The sequence below is a fragment of the Delphinus delphis genome, chromosome X, assembly GCF_949987515.2.
Source record: "Delphinus delphis chromosome X, mDelDel1.2, whole genome shotgun sequence".
NCBI lineage: Eukaryota > Metazoa > Chordata > Mammalia > Artiodactyla > Delphinidae > Delphinus > Delphinus delphis.
In genome coordinates this window covers 55,100,249-55,125,310 of record NC_082704.1, presented here as the reverse complement: position 1 = coordinate 55,125,310, position 25,062 = coordinate 55,100,249, and the positions used below count along the sequence as shown (strand labels likewise).

The following is a 25,062-nucleotide window of genomic DNA, read 5'->3' as shown; positions in this document are numbered from 1 at the left end:
CTTACCTTTAACTCAGAGGCTATACAAAGTCAAGAGGGAATAATCTGGGCAGAAAAAAGAGAGTGTAAAAATCTTCTATATCTTGATAGGGATTTGGGTTATACAGATTTATCATCTGTCAGCACTCAGGTAATGAACACTTAAGATTTCGGCACTTTAGGGACTTTCTTGGTGATCCAGTGGCTAAGACACTCCCAATGCAGGGGGCCCGGGTTCAATCTCTGGTCAGAGAACTAGACGCTACTGCATGCCACAACTAAAGAGCCCACATGCAGCAGTGAAGATCCTGCGTGCCACAACCAAGACCCAGCACAGCCTAAATAAATATTTAAAAAAAAAGATTTTTGCACTTTATCATATGTAAATATTATATCAGAAGAAAAAGCTGTAAACAAATATTAAACTCTAGTTAATGATATGTGTACTGAAGTGTTTAGGGTGAATTGTATTGATATCCGGAATTTACTGTGAAATGCTTAAAAACGGTGAATAGATGAACAGAGGGATGAATATTTGTGTAGACATATGATTAAGCAAGCATATTAAAATGTTAACTGCAGAATCTAGGTGGTGGATATATAGGTGATCATCTTGAAATTCTTTCAACATTGGCGCAGAGTTGAAAATTTTCACCATAAAATGTTGGAATCAAATTGAGAGAGGGAGCGATATTAGTACAAATCTTGGACTCCAGTCTAAGTCTTTGCAAAGGGCTCCCATTTAAATAAACCACACAACTAAACCTTGCCCTCAAGCTTGTGGAGAGCTCCTTGCTTGTAGGCTTCCAAACACTAATGGGGCTGCTTTGGTGGTAGCTACACCTTTGGTGACAGGCAGACATTGGTTTCAGAAATTACGGTATTAGAACTACTGAGGACCACTCAAGAGGGAAGGATGGGTGCATGGAGATTGGGGAGCTCAACTATGCAAGCACAATATGCCAATAAATGTGCCTCTTTATGCTGAAGCTTCTGGATGAAACAGTGATTCTTAGAGTAGAAGGAGGAGAAGGAAGCAAATCAGAATCACACCTGGGGGACTTTTTCAAATTATAAGTACCCCTGGAGATTCTGATAAGCTCCCAAATCCCAAGGAAGAATCACCATGTAGTGTGCCACAGTACTGTTGTATCTTTACGCTGTGCTAGGTGGAGAAAAGTCAAGAGCTATTGCTACAGAAAAAAATATTGATTTCTGCAGAAATTGAGGTGATGGTCACATATGCCTAGTCAGTCTGGTAGATGATAATACAACTTACCTGACAGTCTCACGCTAAAGTACTAAGGCTCTAGGCATGAGCAAAGCTGTTCAAACCAAAATACATTTAAGTAAGTGATAAGATTTGTTTTCCGCTCAGATACTTACTTACTGGCATATATTAGGCCTAATTGGGAGAACAATGAGTAAAGGAATATTAATTTGGTACCTAGACTTAGACTTTGTATTACAAAGATTAATATAAAAATTATGACATTCAAGTAATGAAAAACAACAAAATGAAACAGTGCTGCCAGAGACATTAAAATACCCCCTTGTCCACCCCTCCCACATGAACCTGAGGAAACCATTAAAGATTAACAACATTCTGGATTTAGTTGAGGGCCTTGCTGAGCCTCATAAATAGTAAATTGAGGAGGAACATGATAGGAATTTCCAGTTACACGGACACAATGACCAAGCTGATCATAAGAATCACTGAAGCCAGACAGAACATTTCTAGAGCTGAGCTTTCTAAATCAACAAATCACAACGGTTATTCAGTTCTTGGTTCAATGACATGAGGACATAAAGAGCAAAATGATGATAAGGAAGAAAACAATCAGCAAGATGAAAACTCTTTATCTGGAATTTGGCCCAGAAGATAAAAATAACATTAAAACAGGTATCCATTCTCTATAATCTTCAGAATTAATATCCCAACTGTTTTTATGATAAGGAATACATAAATCACATATGAAATCATGAAAAGGAAAATATATTAATTAAGGAAATTAGAAGATTCCCAGTAATTGAAGGAAACAAGATAATTCCCCCTACTCACTATGCCCTTCCATACTTTCTCAAACACTTTAGTTCAAATGCCACCTCTTCGATGAAACCATTCCAAAATGCCTATTACTCATTTTTCTTGGGTAAAAATCTACTCCAATAGTCTCAAACATGATTATAATTCCAAACCTATGGTTCTCTGTTGTAATCAATCCCAAGCTCTGTATCCATATTTTTAACTGTCTATTACCTATTTTTTCTGGATAGGTAATAGACAGTTAAATCATGGCTCCTCACATGTTCCCCCACTTGGAATCCCAGTCTCAGTTAATGGCATGACCAGCAGTTATAGAGTTTCCCTAGCTCAAAATCTCTCTTCCCACATCTAATCTGCTACTCAAAACTAGCCCCTTTTCTCCATCTCCACTGACACTGCCCTAGATTTTTGTTAAGTCGAATAAGACACTGGACTGCTAACACATTGGTAGCTTATTTGTTTGACATAGTGTGTGGCATAACAATCATGTGCCAAGCACTGTTCTAAGAGGTGAAAGCTTGGGGGGGAGGGGCAGAGTATCAGGGAATGCTCTTTGGAGGAAGTGATATATTAGCTGCTTTTGAAGCAGTTAAAACCAGTTAAAACAAGCAAATAAGAAGAACATTTCAGCAGAAGGGCAGCATCTGCAGGGGTACAGAGGCAAGTAAGAGAAGTACAGGGAGGGAACCACAAGCAGTTCAGTGTTACTGACAATAAAATGGAAGCAGAGAGAGAAGAGAGATGAGCTGAGAGAGGCAGGCAAAGGTCAGACCCCAGAGTCTCATGTGTCATGTAAAAGGGTCTCAGACTTCATTCTGAAGTGATATAAAGTCACTGAAACTTTTTACATAGGGAGGGACAAAGCCAGATCTGCATACTGAACAGATCTCAATGTGTAATTATCTTACTAATTTATTTGTTCCTTAATGTCCCCCAGTAGACTCTAAGCTCCACAAGAACAAAGACCATGATTGTCTTGTTCTGTGCTGTATCTCCAGTGCCTGGCATGCAGATAACAACTGTTCATGGATGACTGAATAGATGGACGGATGATGGAAGTATTCCATGTACATGAATAGTGCAGAGTCAGAAACAAAGATATAGAATCTCTGATTTAGCAGGTAAAGAATCTCTTTCCATCACAGTGCTTCTTCCAAATCACTTCCAATCACAGAACTTGTTAAAGTTCACTCATCTAGTAAGTGGGGAAGCCAGGGTACAGATCCAGGCCTACCTGACCTTAGAGCTTGTAATCTTTGTACACAAGGGCAAGATTCATGTTTTATTTATCTCTTTATCCCCATAGCAACTAGCATGTGGGTTGGTGGAGGTTAAATATCTAGAATATTACCACTATCATTTTGCAAATAGGACATACTAAAATCAGAAATTCAGCAATTTTCCTACAATGACAAATGGTATTAAGAATCAGTCACCTCACGCTTGGTCTAACATACTATTCATTACTAATTTCCAAGTACCTGGGAAAGGTAGAGTTATTCCTGACATCAGAGAAAAAGATATCTCAAGAAATAGTAATAGCAGGAAATCTAGTAAGTGAGACAGTTGAAGTTCACAAGAACACTAGCTGAAGTAATTAGATTCAGACTACTGGTTACAGACATGTCTGGTCCAAGGTCATCCATACCCTACCCTAATATCAAATACTACACTGCTAAATGGCCAAATCTAATGTACAGGAGTTTTACATGGTCAGCACTGCTGCAAAGAAAAAGAAAGCTGCTCAACAAGAGCATTCAGTGTCTCCAGAAACAGTCAACAGAGGGGTTCAGTATTAGAACTTAATGAGAGGGTAGAGAAAAGAACTACTGATATCCATGTCCTCTAAAAATTAGTAAAGCAGAGTCAATGGATAATATAGCCAAGAGAGCACAGTCAATGTAGATCTCAGGAGAGCAAATTAAACAAAAATGAAAAATAAGACAACACAAGTTTTTCTTATGAAAAAGAAATACTTTGAAGACCAGGTTCAAGATGGCGGAGAAGAAGGATGTGTTCTCACTCCTTCTTGAGAGACCACCAGAATCACGACTAACTGCTGAACAATCATCGACAGGAAGACACTGGAACTCACCATAAAGGATACCCCACATCCAAAGACAAAGGAGAAGCCACAGTGAGATGGTAGAGGGGCGCAATCACAATAAAATCAAATCCCATAACTGCTGGGTGGGTGACTCACAAACTGGAGAACACTTATATCACAGAAGTCCACCCACTGGAGTGAAGGTTCTGAGTCCCACATAAGGCTTCCCAACCTGGGGGTCCGGCAAAGGGAGGAGGAATTCCTAGAGAATCAGAATTTGAAGGCTAGCAGGATTTGATTGCAGGACTTTGACAGGACTGGGGGAAACAGAGACTCCATTCTTGGAAGGCACACACAAAGTAGTGTGTGCATCGGGACCCAGAGGAAGGAGCAGTGACCCCATAGGAGACTGAACCAGACCTATCTGCTAGTGTTGGAGGGTCTTCTGCAGAGGCAGGGGGTGGCTGTGTCTCACTGAGAGGACAAAGACACTGGCAGCAGAAGTTCTGGGAAGTACTTATTGGCGTTAGCCCTCCCAGAGTCCACCATTAGCCCCACCAAAGAGCCTGGGTAGGCTCCAGTGTTGGGTCCTCTCAGGCCAAACAGCCAACAGGGAGGGAACCCAGCCCCACCCAACAGCAGACAAGTGGATTAAAGTTTTACTGACCTCTGCCCACCAGAGCAACAGCCAGCTCTACCCACCACCAGTCCCTCCCATCAGGAAACTTGCACAAGCCTCTCAGACACTCTCATCCACCAGAGGGCAGACAGCAGAAGCAAGAAGAATTACAATCCTGAAGCCTGTGGACCAAAAACCACATTCACAAAGACAGACAAGATGAAAAGGCAGAGGGCTATGCACCAGATGAAGGAAAAAGATAAAACCCCAGAAAAACAACTAAACGAAGTGGAGATAGGCAATCTTCCAGAAAAATAATTCAGAAAAATGATAGTGAAGATGACCCAGGACCTTGGAAAAAGAATGGAAGCAAAGATCGAGAAGGTGCAAGAAATGTTTAACAAAGACCTAGAAGAATTAAAGAACAAACAAACAGAGATGAACAATACAATAACTGCAATGAAAAAAACACTAGAAGGAATCACTAGCAGAATAACTGAGGCAGAAGAATGGATAAGTGACATGGAAGACAGAATGGTGGAATTCACTGCTGTGGAACAGAAAAAAGAAAAAAGAATGAAAAGAAATGAAGACAGTCTAAGAGACCTCTGGGACAACATTAAACACAACAACATTCGCATTACAGGTGTCCCAGAAGGAGAAGAGAGAGAGAAAGGACCCGAGAAAATATGTGAAGAGATTATAGTTGAAAACTTCCCTGACATGGGAAAAGAAATAGCCACCAAAGTACAGGAAGTGCAGAAAGTCCCAAACAGGATAAACCCAAGGAGAAACACGCCGAGACACATAGTAATCAAATTGGCAAAAATTAAAGACAAATAAAAATTACTGAAAGCAGCAAGGGAAAAAGGACAAATAACATACAAGGGAACTCCCATAAGGTTAACAGCAGATTTCTCAGCAGAAACTCTACAAGCCAGAAGGGAGTGGCATGACATATTTAAAGTGATGAAAGAGAAGAACCTACAACCAAGATTACTCTACCCGGCAAGGATCTCATTCAGATTTGGAGAAATCAAAAGCTTTACAGACAAGCAAAAACAAAGAGAATTCAGCACCACCAAACCAGCTCTACAAAAAATGCTAAAGGAACTTCTCTAAGTGGGAAACACAACAGAAGAAAAGGACCTACAAAAACAAACCCAAAACAATTAAGAAAATGGTAATAGGAAAATACATATTGATAATTACCTTAAATATGAATGGATTAGATGCTCCAACCAAAAGACACAGGCTCGCTGAATGGATACAAAAACAAGACCCATATATATGCTATCTACAAGAGACCCACTTCAGACCTAGGGACACATACAGCTTGAAAGTGAGGGAATGGAAAAAGATTTTCCATGCAAATGGAAACCAAATGAAAGCTGGAGTAGCTATACTCATATCAGATAAAATAAACTTTAAAATAAAGAATGGTACAAGAGACAAGGAAGGACACTACATAATGATTAAGGGATCAATCCAGGAAGAAGATAAAACAATTATAAATATATATGCACCCAACACAGGAGCACCTCAATACACAATGCAAATGCTAACAGCTAAAAAAGAGGAAATCAACAGTAACACAATAATAGTGGGGGACTTTAACACCTCACTTACACCAATGGACATTATCCAAACAGAAATTTAATAAGGAAACACAAGCTTTAAATGACATGACAGACCACACAGATTTACTTGATATTTATAGGACATTCCATCCAAAAACAGCAGATGACACTTTCTTCTCAAGTACGCATGGAACATTCTCCAGGATAGATCACATCTTGGGTCACAAATCAAGCATCAGTAAATTTAAGAAAATTGAAATCATATCAAGCATCTTTTCTGACCACAACGCTATGAGATTAGAAATCAATTACAGGGAAAAATACGTAAAAAACACAAACACACGGAGGCTAAACAATACGTTACTAAATAACCGGGAGATCACTGAATCAAAGTGGAAATCAAAAAATACCTAGAGACAAATGACAATGAAAACACGATGATCCAAAACCTATGGGATGCAGCAAAAGCAGTTCTAAGAGGGATGTCTACAGCAATAGAAGCCTACCTCAAGAAACAAGAAAAATCTCAAATAAACAATCTAACCTTACACCTAAAGGAACTAAAGAAAGAAGAACAAACAAAACCCAAAGTTAGCAGAAGGAAAGAATTCATAAAGATCAGAGCAGAAATAAATGAAATAGAAACAAAGAAAACAATAGCAAAGATCAATAAAACTAAAAGCTGGTTCTTTGAGAAGATAAACAAAATTGATAAACCATTAGCCAGACTCATCAAGAAAAAGAGGGAGAGGACTCAAATCAATAACATTAGAAATGATAAAGGAGAAGTTACAACAGACATTGCACAAATACAAAGCATCCTAAGAGACTACAACAAGCAACTCTATGCTAATAAAATGGACAACCTGGAAGAAATGGCCAAATTCTTAGAAAGGTATAACCTTCCAAGACTGAACCAGGAAGTAATAGAAAATATAAGCAGACCAATCACAAGTAATGAAATTGAAACTGTGATTAAAATCTTCCAACAAACAAAAGTCCAGGACCAGATGGCTCCACAGGTGAATTCTACCAAACATTTAGAGAAGAGCACACACCCATCCTTCTCAAACTCTTCCAAAAAATTGCAGATGAAGGAAGACTCCCAAATTCATCCTATGGGGCCACCACACCCTGATACCAAAACCAGACAAAGATACTACAGAAAACAAAATTACAGACTAATATCACTGATGAATATAGATGCAAAAATCCTCAACAAAATACTAGCAAACAAATCCAACAACACATTAAAAGGACCATACATCATGATCAAGTGGGATTTATCCAAGGGATGCAAGGATTCTTCAATATACACAAATCAATCAATGTGATAAACCATATTAACAAATTGAAGAAGAAAAACCATATGATCATCTCAATAGATGCAGAAAAAGCTTTCAACAAAATTCAACACCCATTTATGATAAAAACTCTCCAGAAAGTGGGCCTAGAGGAAACCTACCTCAACATAATAAAGGCCATATACATCAAACCCACAGCAAACATCATTCTCAATGATGAAAAACTGAAAGCATTTCCTCTAAGATCAGGAACAAGACAAGGATGTCCACTCTCGCCACTATTATTCAACATAGTTTTGGAAGTCCTAGCTATGGCAGTAAGAGAAGAAAATGAAATAAAAGGAATCCAAATTGGAAAAGAAGAAGTAAAACTGTCACTGTTTACCCATGACATGATACTATACATAGAGAATACTAACAATGCCACCAGAAAACTACTAGAGCTAATCAATGAATTTGGTAAAGTAGCAGGATACAAAATTAATGCACAGAAATCTCTTGCATTCCTATACACTAATGATGAAAAATCTGAAAGAGAAATCAAGGAAACACTCCCATTTACCATTACAACAAAAAGAATAAAATACCTAGGAACAAACCTACCTAGGGAGACAAAAGACCTGTATGCAGAAAACTATAAGACACTGATGAAAGAAATTAAAGATAATACAAACAGATGGAGAGATATCCCATGTTCTTGGATTGGAAGAATGAATATTGTGAAAATGACTATACTACCCAAAGCAATCTACAGATTCAATGCAATCCCTATCAAATTCCCAATGGCATTTTTTACAGAACTAGAACAAAAATCTTAAAATTTGTATGGAGACACAAAAGACCCCGAATAGCCAAAGCAGTCTTGAGGGAAAAAAACGGAGGTGGAAGAATCAGACTCCCTGACTTCAGACTATACTACAAAGCTACAGTAATCAAGACAATATGGTACTGGCACAAAAAAAGAAATATAGATCAATGGAACAGGATAGACAGCCCAGAGATAAACCCATGCACCTATGGTCAACTAATCTATGACAAAGGAGGCAAGGATATGCAATGGAGAAAAGCCAGTCTCTTCAATAATTGGTGCTGGGAAAACTGGACAGCTACATGTAAAAGAATGAAATTAGAACACTCTCTAACACCATAAACAAAAATAAACTCAAAATGGATTAGAGACCTAAATGTAAGACCAGACACTATAAAACTCTTAGAGGAAAACATAGGAAGAGCACTCTTTGACATAAATCATAGCAAGATCTCTTTTGATCCATCTCCTAGAGTAATGGAAATAAAAACAAAAATAAACAAATGGGACCTAATGAAACTTCAAAGCTTTTGCAAAGCAAAGGAAACTACAAACAAGACAAAAAGACAACCCTCAGAATGGGAGAAAATACCTGCAAATGAATCAATGGACAAAGGATTAATCTCCAAAATATATAAACAGCTCATGCAGCTCAATATTAAAAAAAACAAACAACCCAACCAAAAAATGGGCAGAAGACCTAAACAGACATTTCTCCAAAGAAGACATACAGATGGCCAAGAAGCATATGAAAAGCTCCTCAACATTACTAATTATTAGAGAAATGCAAATCAAAACTACAATGAGGTATCACCTCACACCAGTTAGAATGGGCATCATCAGAAAATCTACAAACGACAAATGCTGGAGAGGGTGTGGAGAAAAGGGAACCTCTTGCACTGTTGGTGGGAATGTAAATTGATACAGCCACTATGGAGAACAGTATGGTGGTTCCCTAAAAAACTAAAAATAGAACTACCATACAACCCAGCAATCCCACTACTGGGCATATACCCTGAGAAGACCATAATTCATAAAGACACATACACCACAATGTTCGCTGCAGCACTATTAACAATAGCCAGGTCATGGAAGCAACCTAAATGCCCATCAACAGATGAATGGATAAAGAAGATGTGGTACATATATACACAATGGAATATTACTCAGCCATAAAAAGGAACGAAATTGGGTCATTTGTAGAGACGTGGATGAATCTAGAGACTGTCATACAGAGTGAAGTATGTCAGAAAGAGAAAAACAAATATTGTATATTAATGCATACATGTGGAACCTAGAAAAATGGTACAGATGAACTGGTTGGCAGGGCAGAAATTTAGACACAGATGTAGAGAACAAACTTATGTACACCAAGGGGGGAAAGCGGCAGGTGGTGGTGGTGGTGGTGGTGGTGTGATGAACTGGGAGATTGGGATTGACATATAAACACTAATGTGTATAAAATGGATAACTAAAAAGAACCTGCTGTATAAAAAAATAAATAAAATAACATTCAAAAATTTAAAAGAATAAATAAACCTTGATCTTTGGGGAAAAAAATGAAAAATAAGATCTAGCTGAAAATAAGCATGCATTTAGTTACATATTCCATATTTCTCCTCTCAACATTGGTATGATACTTTGATGTGTAATCACCACGCTAAACTCAATGCTATGATCATTTATGCTTCTATCAGGTTTCCTCAGTGAAAGGTGAAAAGAAAAGCACAAAAGAGGCTATCATCAGTTTTTAATCTTCGTTCATTCATTTAACACAAAGCTACTGCGTATAATGGGTGATCGGAAACTGCCTTGGTTCTGGAGATAAAGAAGTGAGACCCTGACTTTTTTTAGGGGGAATTTACAATCATAAAAGGGGACCTGAGTTGGGGGGCTGGGTTCTGATCTAGTTTGTGGGATCAGGAAATAAACTTAGACCTTAGACCTGAAGCATGGTTAGCTCTTAACTACACCGAAGAGTAAAGGGGATGTCAAGTGTTCCTTATAGGAAAATTGGGGAAAAAAAGGCAATCTAAAACCATAAGGAGACAAATACAAACATCTGCAGATTCCTTGATTAATACGCCAATTACACTTAGAATAAACAATTAGTCAACCTGGATTGCTTAAAAAGAAATGTATGCTGGATATGCCCAAATATACACTCAAGTTTTTCCCCTCAAAAAATTATCCCTCACTTTATATTCAAGTCCTAACAAAACATCTCCTATTACTGGTAGGTCTCTCAATTATTTGATTTTGAATGACAAAATAGTATTTGGGAAAGATACATTAGCCTGAGTCAACTTCAATCAATGCTAGCTTTAGATGTTTATAGAGACTCTTTGAGTTGATAGAATGGATATTTTAAAGAAGCAAAATTTCATAATTACTAGCAAAGATATGAATTTACAATTTTGAATTTTGAAGTACTGGTTGTCTCTTAAAAGAAACCTTTTAAAGATCCCATACACAATTTAGTATAGTGAGAATACTGTAGATATCATGAATATTATAAATGCAGGTCAAAGTTTTAACTGTCCCACTATTAAGGAATTAAATAGTTATGGCTTGGAATAAGTTTTCCAGCATGAGAATCATATGCAGAATACAAAATGGCTGTATCTTAACCACCCCAAGATGGACAAGAAAAAGATATTCACTGGAAAACTGAGGTTCTAGTAAAATAATAATAAATAGCATAAGTAGACATCTTGCTATTTCATTTACATTCATTAAAGTAGACACATACAAGTTGTTTGAACATTTTTTTCAATTTCTCACTGGGATTGAAGATAACCCAGTATGTGAGAATGGACTACATTTGGGCATATAAAACATCTTAAAATAACTTACTTCTAAGTGTTAAGGAGAAACTAAGTACTTTCAGTAACTCAACTGAAGCATGTCATAGCTGGAGGAGACTCGAAAACTACTGCAGAGTCCATCTAACTCATCTTGCAGATAAGGGAACTGGCCCAGAGAAAACTGACTTGTGTCCACTGTCACTCATGGCAGTGACAGAGTTCCATGTCTTCTTTCACTCCAGGGTTACCTGACCATTGCATGCCTTCAGAGTCATTAGAGAATAACTGTTATGTTTGAGGTCCTTCTACAAAGATGTAAAAGAAATGAATTAAGACCTAGAGTCCCCAGTCCATCATGGAACATAGTACCACTGGCTAAATCCTGAACTTTACCTTACAGATCAGTATTTTTTAGTGTCATCTAAGGAGAACCTACATTATATTCATTTGGGGGTGTTCCTTAAAACTGCAAATTCCCTGGCTCCACTCTAAGCACATTATCCAATTTCACTCTCTCAGCGTGAGGCACAGAAATGTGTATTTTTTTTTAACAAGTTTACCTAGTGATTCATAGGCACATTAAAATTTGAAAACTACCAAACTTTGGTCGTTAGACCCTTAGCCCTCAGCTATCTGTTGCAACTGAAATCTGCAGCAGACCACAAAGAAGAGTTCTTCTGTTCAGAGTTTGTAATAAAAACTAAGTCAAAGTTAAGGTAAATGTAGCCTTTAGTTCAACAGATGTTTTTACTGTACTAACATATCCTTTTTTTTTTTTAAACAAACATGAGCCATGCAAATTCTTCATGTCACTAAAAGTAACGTGTAGGACTGGAATGAGGCCCCCAAAAGGTAAAAGAATCTAAGTAAATAAACACCAAACAAGCAATTCATTATCTGCCTTTCCATCATGGGTACATACTCATGCTTCAAAATGAATGCATAAGGAAAAATGACTCTAAGAGTCATAAAGACAACTATTCCTTCATGAACCTCCACAGAGCCCTTCACGCATCAATATATGAGTATCTTGGGCCTTCAGAGTGGATTTTTTCACTGTAGATTATCATACTTCATTTACGTAGTACCTTTCTGTTAAATTGCTAAAAGTAAATTATAAGCCTTTAAACCATGTGCCTATTTTATCTTATAGTAGAGAATTACTTTTCTAAAGCAAATTCACTGTTTAACTATTACATATTCTAGTTGAATTTATTCTCCACCATATCTTGAAATACTAGTAGTGCACTATAACTGGCTTGTAAGAAGTTAACAGACATTTTATGCCACTTAGACTATAGAGAATTACTGTAAAATGAAAAAAACACCTTAAAATTTATATTTTTAAGCTTCCAGTTCAAGATATTAAGGTATTTTATGACCTGAAAAATACTATTTCTTTATATACCCCTAAAAAGTCACACAAGAGATATAGGTCAGTATATGCTTAAGAACATATAACAAAAAAGAAAAATACATAGTAAATTAAATAGCTCCTAAAACTTGATCCAGTTGACCCATTTAAGTTTCAATGTAAACCCCAGATATCGAAGAATACTACTTATTTAGTGTAATTTAGACAACAGCATATGCTAGTAACTAAATAATAAATCCTAGAAATATATAGCTGAAATATAAAAATACACAGATAAATAGACTGTGCTCAGCTTTCTTTAAAAGCAGGTACATCCTTATTTCAATCCTAAACCAGACTGTAGACCTGATACGGTTGCAAAATAATTTATCCTCAGATAACAGGGCAGCATAGTTTATGACAACAATCTACCTAAAAACTCATTAAAGTCTTTTCTCTTGGAGTGACATGCATTATCAGCACAGATTAATCTGATGAGTCTTTAGGTGAGCTCCATTTTTAAAAATGCAATAACAGAGGGCTTTGTTGTCATCTGATAAAAATCAATTAGAGGAGGTAAGGCCATAAGGAAAACTAACATCACTCATCACCCACCCCCGGCAGCTGAAATGATTTGTCTTCCAAGCTTGGATGATCAGGAGCTATAGTCATATTGTAGGGAAATTAATTTAGTTTCTATATTCTGAACTCACTTTCCTTGTTCTGGAGGATGTAAACACAAATTACTTTTAATCAAGGTTGATATGTTATTAATACCAAGGAGGATCTTTGAAGAATCATTTTTTAAAAATCGAATTTAGCATTTTTCACTTGTGCTTGGGATGTAAATATAGGAAGGTAACTTATATCATCCTCACTTTCCAGATTCTTTGTCCACGACAAGGCACTGTACCAAATGGCGAAGACAATAGATTCCACCAAACACTGCACACATCCTAGGAAGAGAATAGGAAAATGAGGATTAGAATTCTTGAGTTCAAAATTAGGGTAATATAATATTCTTTTAAATATCTAACATTTAATAAATTTAATTGGTCTTAGAGAAAAAAGATTTTGACAATTTATTACCTTTTCTATCATGGTATTAAGAATCTCTCAGAGGTAAGATTAGTAATATTTTAATGCAGCACAGGTAATAATGCTAATAATACAATGTGGAAGCCTAGAATTGAGACCAAGCCAAAAGTGTCCCTAAGCAAAGTTCAGCTACCCCCAACACCAAACCAGCTACTGACTGAGATACATAGGCTACAAATAGCCTCAAGAGGTGATGAATGAGACCCCCCCCCTCAACAGAAGTGACCGCAAATAAATGTTAAGGAAGAAACAAGCAGGGAAAGCTCTGGAGGTTTACCATAAAAGTAAGCAAAAACTAAACCAGGAACTGAAAACCAGAGCAGTAAGCACAAGAGTTAATGCTACAGAAGCTCTAAGAAGTTTGCCTAACTCATGAATCTAAGGGCTGGGGTTTTAATGTCCACCCACATAGGGAAAAGAGAGGCCTTAGGATCCAAACAAGGCAGGGAGTAGAGAATAAGATATTCTCTAACAACACCTGGATCCTTAAAAGGACTCAGTGAAAAGGTGATCGAGGTAGAAAATCCAATGACTACAAGAGAGAGAAAACATAAATTGTTTTACCTAAAGCCCTGTGTGGAAGAAGATATATATATATATACCTCTATATTTATAACCAGTGGTCTGCTCTCACACAGGTTGGGAATTTGAAATTACACTACTACATGATCCAAGAAACCCTTAACCAATAAAACATCACTAAAGTGGCTCTGGGTACCCCCTGGGTATCCCCTGGAAACTTGGTGGAAGCAACCGCTAAAACTTTCTGGAGCAATATGACCTCAACCCAGGCCACATGAGATTGTCACAGAGTTCCCTTATGATGAGTTTATAATCTAAAATTATACAACAGATGAAGAAACACATCTTATCCTGAGTGAGAATTACTGGACACAATAAACAGCAGGATTAGATTCCCAAAACACTTTACTTAGATAGTAGAGCTATCAGAGATTATAAAATGGGTATGCTTAAAAGGGATGAATTAAAAACATAAGAATGATGGAAAGTCCAGGAAGAAGACTGTGGTAGGCTGAATAATGCCCCCATTACAGATGTTCACATCCTAATCCCTGCAACCTGTGGATATGTTCTCTTACACAGCAAGAGGGTCTCTAAAGATGTGATTAAATTAAGGATCTTGAGCTGGAGAGGTTATCCTGGATTATCCCAGTGGGTGCGATGTCATCGGAAAAGTACTTTAAAAAAGGAAGCAGAAGGGTCAAAGTCAGTGAAGATTTTGAGGATGGAAACAGAGGTCAGAGTGATGCTACTGCTAGAAGGGGGTCACAAGCCAAGGAATGTAGGGGCCCTATATAAGCTGGAAAAGACAAGAAACAAATTCTCTCCTAGAGCCCCAAGAAGGAAGATAGCCCTGCCTACCCATTTTAGACTTAAGACCTCCAGGACCATAATATAATAACTTGTATGGTTTTAAGCTAATAAGTTTGTGGTGATTTGTTATGGCAGCAATAGCAAACTAATATAAAGACTTCTAAGTATATGAATATGATTATGACAGACGTGGCATTACAGACCAATGGGGAAAGAATGGACCATTGAACAAGTGGTTTTGAGACAACTGTTTCACACCATATTCAGAATCAATCCCAGGTAGATGAAAGGTATAACTATAAAATGCAAAGCTTCTAGAATATAGGAGGATATACATTTGAGCTCAGGAGAAAGAAATATTTCTTGAATAAGATACAAAAAGCAAAATCATAGAGAAAATCTTGAAAAAATGAAGTATTTTAAAATTATAAACATCTGGACAACAAAAGAAAATGAAAAGCCACAGGCTAGGAAAGATATGTGCAAATATCTTACAAATTATTTAAAAATATCAGTTTGGATAATAATTTGGCCATGTCTAATAAAGTTGACGATGCATACGCCTACAGTGCAGCAATTCTATTAGGCATAAATCTTACAAAGACTCTCAGACACATATACAAAAGAAGACGTGTATAAAAATATTTGTTGCTGCATTTTTTTTAGACAGCAAAACATAGTGGTTATGGGGAAGGATTCTGACTGCCTGAGTTTATACCTCAGCTATTCCACCTACTGACTGTGTGACCTTGAACAAGGCATTTAGCCTCTATGTATCCTATTTTCTTCATCTGTGGAATGAGAATAATAGTATTTATATCACAGAGGATTCTTCTGGGAATTAAATGAGTTAATATTTGTAAAGAAGCTACACAGTGCCTGTCATACAGTATTACATAAAGCATTCATTAAATAAATAAATATAGGTACTACTTGATATACATCACATGCAACTCAAATGTCCATCAAGAGGAGAATGAACAAAAGAAAATGTGGTATATTCATATGTGTAATAAAGAATTTAACCTGGCCCACAAAGACGTCCGGCCTTTGTTCTTGGCTTCTGGGAGGTTATCTCTAAGCCCTTGGAATGCCAAGCCTAAAAGAAGTGTCCTTGTTTGTGTGTAGCCCTTGGGTCACCAGACAGTCTAACAATATGACTTAGGGTGAGGGCTGGCCACACCAGAGAGTCTTAGGGTGGGAACTAGTCATGCCAGAAAGACCAAAGTGTGATTTAGGGTGGAGACTTTGGGAACTGTGGTATTTCAGTTAACCTCTGGTGGGGCTGGAGACTGAGATCAGCCCCATGGGCAAATCAGTCACACCTGAGTGATGGAGCTCCAATGAAAACTCTGGACACTGAAGCTCTGCTGAGCCTCCCTGGTTAGCCATCCTCTGTGCATACTGCTATACATCAATAAGAGGAGAATAACACGGGGAGAGGACAACTGAAAGCTCCACATTTGGAACCCCCCTGTACTCTATCCTACACACTTCTTCCCTTGACTGATCTCAAGCTATACCCATTCCCTGTAATAAAGCATAATGGTGGGGCTTCCCTGGTGGCACAGTCGTTGAGAGTCTGCCTGCTAATGCAGGGGACACGGGTTCGAGCCCTGGTCTGGGAGGATCCCACATGCCGCAGAGCAACTGGGCCCGTGAGCCACAACTACTGAGCCTGCGCGTCTGAAGCCTGTGCTCCGCAAGGAGAGGCCGCAATAGTGAGAGGCCCGCGCACTGCGATGAAGAGTTGGCCCCGCTCGCCGCAACTGGAGAAAGCCCTCGCACAGAAATGAAGACCCAACACAGCGAAAAATAAATAAATAAATTTAAATATATATATATTAAAAAATAATAATAAATAAAGCATAATGGTGAGTTAACAGCTTTTAGTGAGTCGTGGGAGTCCCTCTAGTGAACTATCAAAACTGAGGGTCGTTTTGGGAATCCCCCAAACATGCAGTTTGTGTCAGAAGTGTGGGAGGTCTTGTGGGGACTACACCTTCTAACTGTACAGTTGGCTTAATCTCTCACATTGTACTACGGAATACTATAAGCAATTTAAATGAATGAACTACAGCTCCATCTATCACCAGGGATATATGGCAAAAACATAAAAATTGAGCGATAATAGCAAGTTGGGGAAGAATATATCCAGAGTGATATCATTTATAAAAAGTTTTAAAACTTTATATGTAAAATAATACTATATATATATACACACACACACAATATCATTTATGGACACATATACATGTAGTAAAAGTAAACAAACATTTAAGGGAATTAGGAACATGAAATTCAGGATAGTAGTTATCTCTGAGAAGGGAAAGAGTGAAAGCTACACTGAAGGTTTCAATTGCTCAGTTTCTTTAAAAAATGTATTGAGAGCAAATATGGCAAAATGTTAAGATCTGGCAAAACTGTGAGTGGTTACATGGGTGTTCTTTATATTATTCTCTGTACTTTCTGAAACATCCTTAAAATACTTCATAACCAGATTATAATAAAAAATATAAATGAGTGATACAGATAAGTGACTCTCTCTAAACATGGCATAATATTCTTATTGTATTTCTAAATTCAATCATTTTAGTAGCTATGACCAAGCTAATTAAGTTAGGTAATAATTCCTTCTGGTATAGAACAACGAGGAAATCAGGGATTTTTTTCCCATTGAAAAATTTAGACTAATACAAGAAATGGTACATTAGAGCAAGCAAGCAAAATTTCATGTGTTCAGAAACCCTTTAGACTGCAAATTGTACCCAGGACATTAGATACAAGATATTCTCTTCTCCTTGCTAATCTTGTTCACCAGTCACATATCAAATTATGAAACAATATTTATTACCTGCGTTGGTACACCTGGTACTATTTGAGACATTGTACTCAGATTCTAAAGAGTGTTAGATGAGGTCATATTTCTGCTGGACTGTTTAGCTACATTTCTCAAGTGATATTCTGCCTCCTGTTATTGGTAAGGGAATACTGATACAGTGAAATTGATGTGATCAAGACAAACAGCCCAACTTTCACCATCAATTTCCTGATGATATTGAAGGAGATCATATGCACATGAAATGTTACTGGCCCACTAAAAATAAATAGGCTGAATTAGGTTAAGGCCCCAATATGGACAAGCAAGTTAAAAGTATGAACCACACAATTAACATTCTCTTTAGCTTGGGGATATCTTTTTCATGTGAATAGTTGCACCAGTGTTTCCAACTTCCTCGTAAGTAGCTACAGATGAGCTGTTACCAACTGACCTGTGGAGTTTTTCATTTCAGTCAGACTGGTGCATGTTTCTTTCTCTCTCTCCCTCTCTCCCTCTCTCCCTCTCCCTCTCTCCCTCTCTCCCTCTCTCTCTCTGTCCCTCTCTCTCTCTCCCCACCCCAACACAAACATCAATTCCTCCTCTGGGGAAAAACAATTTTAAGTATCTTCTCAGATTGCAAGAAAGGCAAGGAGATCAAGTTCAGAATTAGTCAGAGATTGTATAAGGTTAAAAAATCATAAAACATTATGTCATAGACTATTACAGGTTTATCAAAGGCATGAGAAATCCATTTAACTAAGATGAAATGCAATTTTCTAGAGACCTCCTTTCATTATATATTGTACTTGTTTATGAAACACATTGCTACTTTAGTATATAATATTATCAAGTAATTTTTTGTTTGAAAATTCATTTCTATGAAGTTTTTATGATAAATGAGACCTCTGAAAAATACATTTAAATATAAAATGCAACAGAGGCATCTATATTTATTTTAGTAAGCCATGAAAAAATTACCAGGTTTTCAAAAACATGATTTATTAACAGTGGACATATACTATATGGAAGAAACATAAGAACGTAAAGATGTTAAGAACTGGTTTGTGAGGATGATGGTGAATATTACAGAGGAAGAAGTACAATAATGACACTGTCATGATAATCCAACAAATTTCCTTTTAATTTTAAATGAGAACATAGGAAGTATTTGTGCTCTTGGAAAGATGACTTGATATCTTCTGTAAGTGTCTGTAACTGCAAAAGCATACAGTTGTATGTATATGTGTTTTTCATACTGCTTCTCACTGGCTTTTTTTCCCCTACAGCAGGTTTACTTGTTACGGGAGCTATGTGTTGCTCACAATGGTGGCATTTGTTCTTTCTCACTTCAGTATTTTCATCAATGTACCTAGTGCCCAAGTGACAAAAAACAGTGTTTTGTAAAAAGTGCCGGGCAAAATGATGGGATTGATGAAAACTCCTCTGTGTGATATTCTTATGAAGTATTTTCACATTTAGTCTTTTTAAAAAATGTTTGTGGTTAGGGGAGAGCTACTTGGTGGCAATGAGCCACTGAGGAACTCTTTTATGAGTGGGTAAGAAGCACAACAGCAGGCAGTTCTTGAGAGCTGCATGCAAAACTCATTTACATGAGAAGTAGGGAATTACATGAGAAGTGAAGAAATAACTGTTGGCTACATAGTGGTCTTTGGTGCACACAGTCAATAATAATGACAACAATACAAATAATCATCATGGCTAGCACTGAGTGCTCACTAAATACCAGAAGCTTTACATGTATTAACACATTGTATCCTACAAATCCATGAGGCAGAGTTTTAGAGATTTGGAAACTGAGGGAAAGAGAGGTCAAGTGACTTGCTTAAGGTCATTTAGTAAATGGTACTGCTGAATAAAAACTCAGGCGATCTGGCCCCAGTGGCTTCTCAGTTAACCATCATACAAACTGCTTCACTGTCAGTACCATCCTTTTTGGTGTTATGAAGGAAAGCAACACGGAGTCAGATAGTCAAAGTTACTCTTAGAGTTGTTCTAATTCCTGAAGAGTTGTAAAGATTATTACAAAGAGTAAAATAACTCCTCAATTTCTACATTGTCTCCTAAAAAGTACATGTTTATTCTCTATCTGTAATGTTAAATGGATTATATGTGACTGCATTTTAGTTAGAACATAAGCTCAGAGTAAGAGTAACCATGGGAGTACTCATCTTTAGAGTACCTAGCAAATTATGAATACTTTGCAATTCACATTTTAAAAAGTGATTTATAAGGTATATATTGGTAAGCTAGAGATTTTTAAACAGAAAAAGTGCTGTTAGTAGAAAGAAAACATTTTACCATTAATTCTTTGGGAGGTAATAAGTTTCTACAAGACACGTTTTCTTCCAGTGCATTAAATGGCAGCCTAGTGATCCAAGGGTTAACATGCCTTTTGATGGACAATTAAGCTGCCAAAGATGGTGAACATCAATGACTAAAATGCCAGTCAGGTCCCAGATTTCCCAGTTCATATCAGCCATCCTGGGGCCTAACATAATGCCTGGCAAGATAGCTCTGTACATCTACCTTCTAGAGTGTACTATGGGGCTAAGAGGCAAGAAAGTATACGTTTTATGGGACTTAAAAAAATCTACAAACATACTAAATACAGTAGGTAATACTACCAAAAAAAAGTCAGTACAGAAATACATTTGAAACACTTTATCAAATGCCATTAAAAACAAACCAAACAAAAAAGTCCATTATAAGAGAGTTCTGAGTGACCACTGATCATCATCACTGTGCTTTAGTGACACTTCAGCTTAACCTGTACTGATACAGCAGAAGTTCCATTCAACAGTAATTAGGCAAGTCTAAGTTTCATGAGAGACAGACAAGCTTCAGTGATTCCATCTATCTATACAAAGTTCAACTGTGGTTACTTATTTGTAACTATATTCAGACACATACATCTATCAGAGCATTACATTTATAGTAACACATTGAGCTTTCCATCATGTTTAACCAGTGCCTGCTGGTCTGAAAAACCTGTATGAGGAGGCTTACATGTAGGTATATGTGTTTATTTTTAAATATTTAAATACACACATACATACAGTGGGTCCCAAACGTCTTAGTGCTGTTGACACACACATACTTTTAATATATATTACATAGAATATAGTATGTTTATGGGTTATATACTTACATTGCATATTTATACTACTACATCATGTTAACTGGTTACATATTTATATTACTTAGCAGGGTGTTTACTTATACTACCATCCTTTTTTCCCTTTTTTTCTACTTTCTTCCAGCAGGAAGTAGGGAGAAGGAGGGTGACTGTATAGTGGGTGTCAGAAATGAATGATGCATTTTTGCTGTAGTTGGTCTGTCTCCTGGGAATAAAAAATTGGGCAGCATGTAAGTCACAGTATCATCTCCCCCCTCCACTCAATATCTCCCCAACTGAAGCTAGTGTCATCCAACTCAGCATAGATTTCCTATTGGCCCAGAACTGAATGCTTTCTTGAGAGCAAGAGCTACACAACAGGGAATGATTCCTGCAGCCTCAGGAAACAGTTATGTTCATAACAATCCCAAGCTAGGCCTCATCCCTTGCTATAAGTTCTTGGGATTCATTACTATGAAGTTTTAGACTATGCAGCAAGACCATGAAAAAAGAAAGAAAAACAAAAAAAAAACCCAAAAACACCTCAAATGAGTGCTCCATTACAATGTGGTCTCATTCACAGTGATCCAGTATGACCAAAAAGGCACATCTTACCTAATATTGGTCATGGTGATAGAACCCAAAGGAACTTGTTTGGGAAGCAGTGATCACCAAAACTAAAAGGTCACTAAAAGTCAAGTGTAAAATCTCAGTCATGATGTACAAATTGCACAGAGATCAAGAGATCACCTCTTAGAGGTGGTTGTGCAATCCACATGTATGGTCAACCTCTGGAGTCAGGCTGCCTAGGTACCTATCTGGATTCCCCCACTTACTAGCTGTGTGACTATGCTTCAGTTCTCAAGACTATAAAATGGGGATAATAATAAAACTTACCACATAGGGTTGTTGTGTGGATTAAACGAGATAATGCCTGTGAAGTGCTTATTCTGTGCCTGATACACCATAAACATTCAATAAATTGTAGCTTTTGTTGGCTATCACCTTCTATAGCAAAGAAGACAATGATTAAAGATTGTACCACCCATGTGGGGTTTATAAGGCTAAACTGCCATTACTATGAGAATCTGCCTCCAGGTGTTCAAGGCCTGTAGTTTCCTCTAATACAATTTAAGCAACTTAGGTACCACCTGGTCAAGTCAACTACCTTCCCCAGAGGAAACTGTGACAGTTGTAAGAGAACTGCTGATGCTGATGAACACTGAGATTTATTTCTTCATTCCCAAATATTTATGAAACTAGGCCTACTATGCATCAGCTACAGTTCTGGATATTAGGGATATAAAAGTCAACAACACAAACACTGTCCTTGCTGACGCATAACTTATCTAGTGCACAAGAGAGACAAGAAATAAAGTAATAGTAGACAGTGATATGTGTTCTGAAACAGTAAAACAGGATAACGTGAGGGTGATACATGGGTCTGAACATTAGATAGGATAATCAGGGAGAGCCTCTTTGAGGAACTGATATTTGAGCTGAGACCCAGGTGACCAGAAGACATCAACTATGTGAAGATCTGGAGAGGGCTCCTGGGGAAGATGGCGGAAGAGTAAGACGCGGAGATCACCTTCCTCTCCACAGATACACCAGAAATACATCTACACGTGGAACAACTCCTGCAGAACACCTACTGAAGGCTGGCAGAAGACCTCAGACCTCCCAAAAGGCAAGAAACTCCCCACGTACCTGGGTAGGGCAAAAGGAAAAAAGAATAAACAGAGACAAAAGAATAGGGACGGCACCTGCACCAGTGGGAGGGAGCTGTGAAGGAGGAAAAGTTTCCACACACTAGGAAGCCCCTTCGCGGGCGGAGACTGCGGGAGGCGGAGGGGGGAGCTTCGAAGCCGCGGAGGAGTGCACAGCAACGGGTGCGGAGGGCAAAGCGGGGAGATTCCCGCACAGAGGATCGGTGCCGACCGGCACTCACCAGCCCGAGAGGCTTGTCTGCTCACCCGCCGGGACGGGCGGGGCTGCGAGCTGAGGCTCTGAGGCTAGGGTTTCGGTTTCGGACGGAGCGCAGGGAGAGGACTGGGGTTGGCGGCTTGAACATAGCCTGAAGGGGTTAGTGCACCACAGCTAGCCGGGAGGGAGTCCGGGGAAAAGCCGGCACCTGCCGAAGAGGCAAGAGACTTTTTCTTCCCTCTTTGTTTCCTGGTGTGTGAGGAGAGGGGTTTAAGAACGCTGCTTAAAGGAACTCCAGAGACGGGCGCGAGCCGCGGCTAAAAGCGCGAACCCCAGTGACGGGCGCGAGCCGCGGCTGAAAGCGCGGACCCCAGAGACGGGCGCGAGCCGCGGCTGAAAGCGCGGACTCCAGAGACGGGCGCGAGCCGCGGCTGAAAGCGCGGACCCCAGAGACGGGCGCGAGCCGCGGCTGAGGGCGCGGACCCCAGAGACGGGCGCGAGCCGCGGCTGAGGGCGCGGATCCCAGAGACGGGCGCGAGCCGCGGCTGAGGGCGCGGACCCCAGAGACGGGCGCGAGCCGCGGCTGAGGGCGCTGACTCCAGAGACGGGCGCAAGCCGCGGCTGGAGGCGCGGACCCCAAGGCGGGCGGGAGACGTTGGGGCTGCTGCTGCCGCCACCAAGGGGCCTGTGCGCGAGCGCAGGTCGCTCTCCACTCCCCTCTTCCGCGGAGCCTGTGCAGCCCGCCACTGCCGGGTTCCCGGGATCCGGAGACGACTTCCCCGGGAGAGCGCACGGCGGGCCTCGGGCTGGTGCAGAGTCACGCCGGACTTTGCCGCCGCAGGCCCGCCCCGCATTCCGTGCCCCTCCCTCCCCGCCGCCGGCCTCCGTACGCCAGAACCCCCGAATCAGCAGCTCCTTTAACCCCGTCCTGTCTGAGCAAAAAACAGACGCCCTCCAGCGACCTACACGCAGAGGCAGGGCCAAATCCAAAGCTGAGCCCCTGGGAGCTGTGAGAACAAAGAAGAGAAAGGGAAGTCTCTCCCAGCAGCCTCAGAAGCAGCGGATTAAAGCTCCACAATCAACTTGATGTACCCTGCATCTGTGGAATACATGAATAGACAGCCAATCATCCCAAATTAAGGGAGGTGGACTTTGGGAGCAAGATCTATGATTTTTCTCCCTATTCCTCTTTTTGTGAATGTGTATGTGTATGCTTCTGTGTGAGATCTTGTCTGTATAGTCTTGCTTCCACCATTTGTCCTAGGTTCTATCCGTCCATGGTTTTTTCTTAAAATTTTTTTTTCTTAATAATCAATTTTAATTTTAAGAACGTTATTATACTTTACCTTCGTCCTTTCTTTCTTTCTTTCTTTCCTTCCTTCCTTCCCTCCTTTAGACAACGAATCATCCCAAATTGAGGAGGTGGTCTCTGACAGCAAGATTTATGATTTTTCCCCCTTTACCTCTTTTTGTGAGGGTGTATGTGTACGCTTCTGTGTAAGACTTTGTCTGTATAGCTTTGCTTCCAACATTTGTCCTAAGGTTCTAGCCGTCCCTTTTTTTTTTTTTTTCTAATTAAGAATTTTTTAATTCAATAACTTTATTATACTCTATTTTATTTTTACTGTATCTTCTTTCTGTTTTCCCTTCTTTCCCTCCTTCCTTCCTTCCTCCCTCCCTCCTTTCGTTCCTTCTTGCCTTCTTTCCTTCCTTGCTTCTTTCTTTCTTCCTTCCTTCCTTTCTTCCTTCCCTCCTTCCTTCCCTCCTTTAGACAACGAATTATCCCAAATTGAGGAGGTGGTCTCTGACAGCAAGATTTATGATTTTTCCCCCTTTACCTCTTTTTGTGAGGGTGTATGTGTATGCTTCTGTGTAAGACTTTGTACAGCTTTGCTTCCAACATTTGTCCTAAGGTTCTATCCGTCCTTTTTTTTTTTTTTTCTAATTAAGAATTTTTTAATTCAATAACTTTATTATACTCTATTTTATTTTTACTGTATCTTCTTTCTGTTTTCCCTTCTTTCCCTCCTTCCTTCCTTCCTCCCTCCCTCCTTTCGTTCCTTCTTGCCTTCTTTCCTTCCTTGCTTCTTTCTTTCTTCCTTCCTTCCTTCCTTCCTTCCCTCCTTTAGACAACGAATTATCCCAAATTGAGGAGGTGGTCTCTGACAGCAAGATTTATGATTTTTCCCCCTTTACCTCTTT

At 39.0% G+C, this 25,062-nt stretch overlaps 1 protein-coding gene across 1 annotated transcript in view; it reads right to left on the bottom strand.

Moving 5' to 3' along the window:
• Window positions 1-25,062, bottom strand: part of CHM (CHM Rab escort protein) — a 207,637-nt gene that overhangs the window by 63,648 nt on the left and 118,927 nt on the right. The window contains exon 9 of the mRNA XM_060002983.1: window positions 13,423-13,500. Coding sequence (XP_059858966.1) covers window positions 13,423-13,500 — 78 coding nt within the window. The remainder of the gene's footprint in view (window positions 1-13,422; window positions 13,501-25,062) is intronic.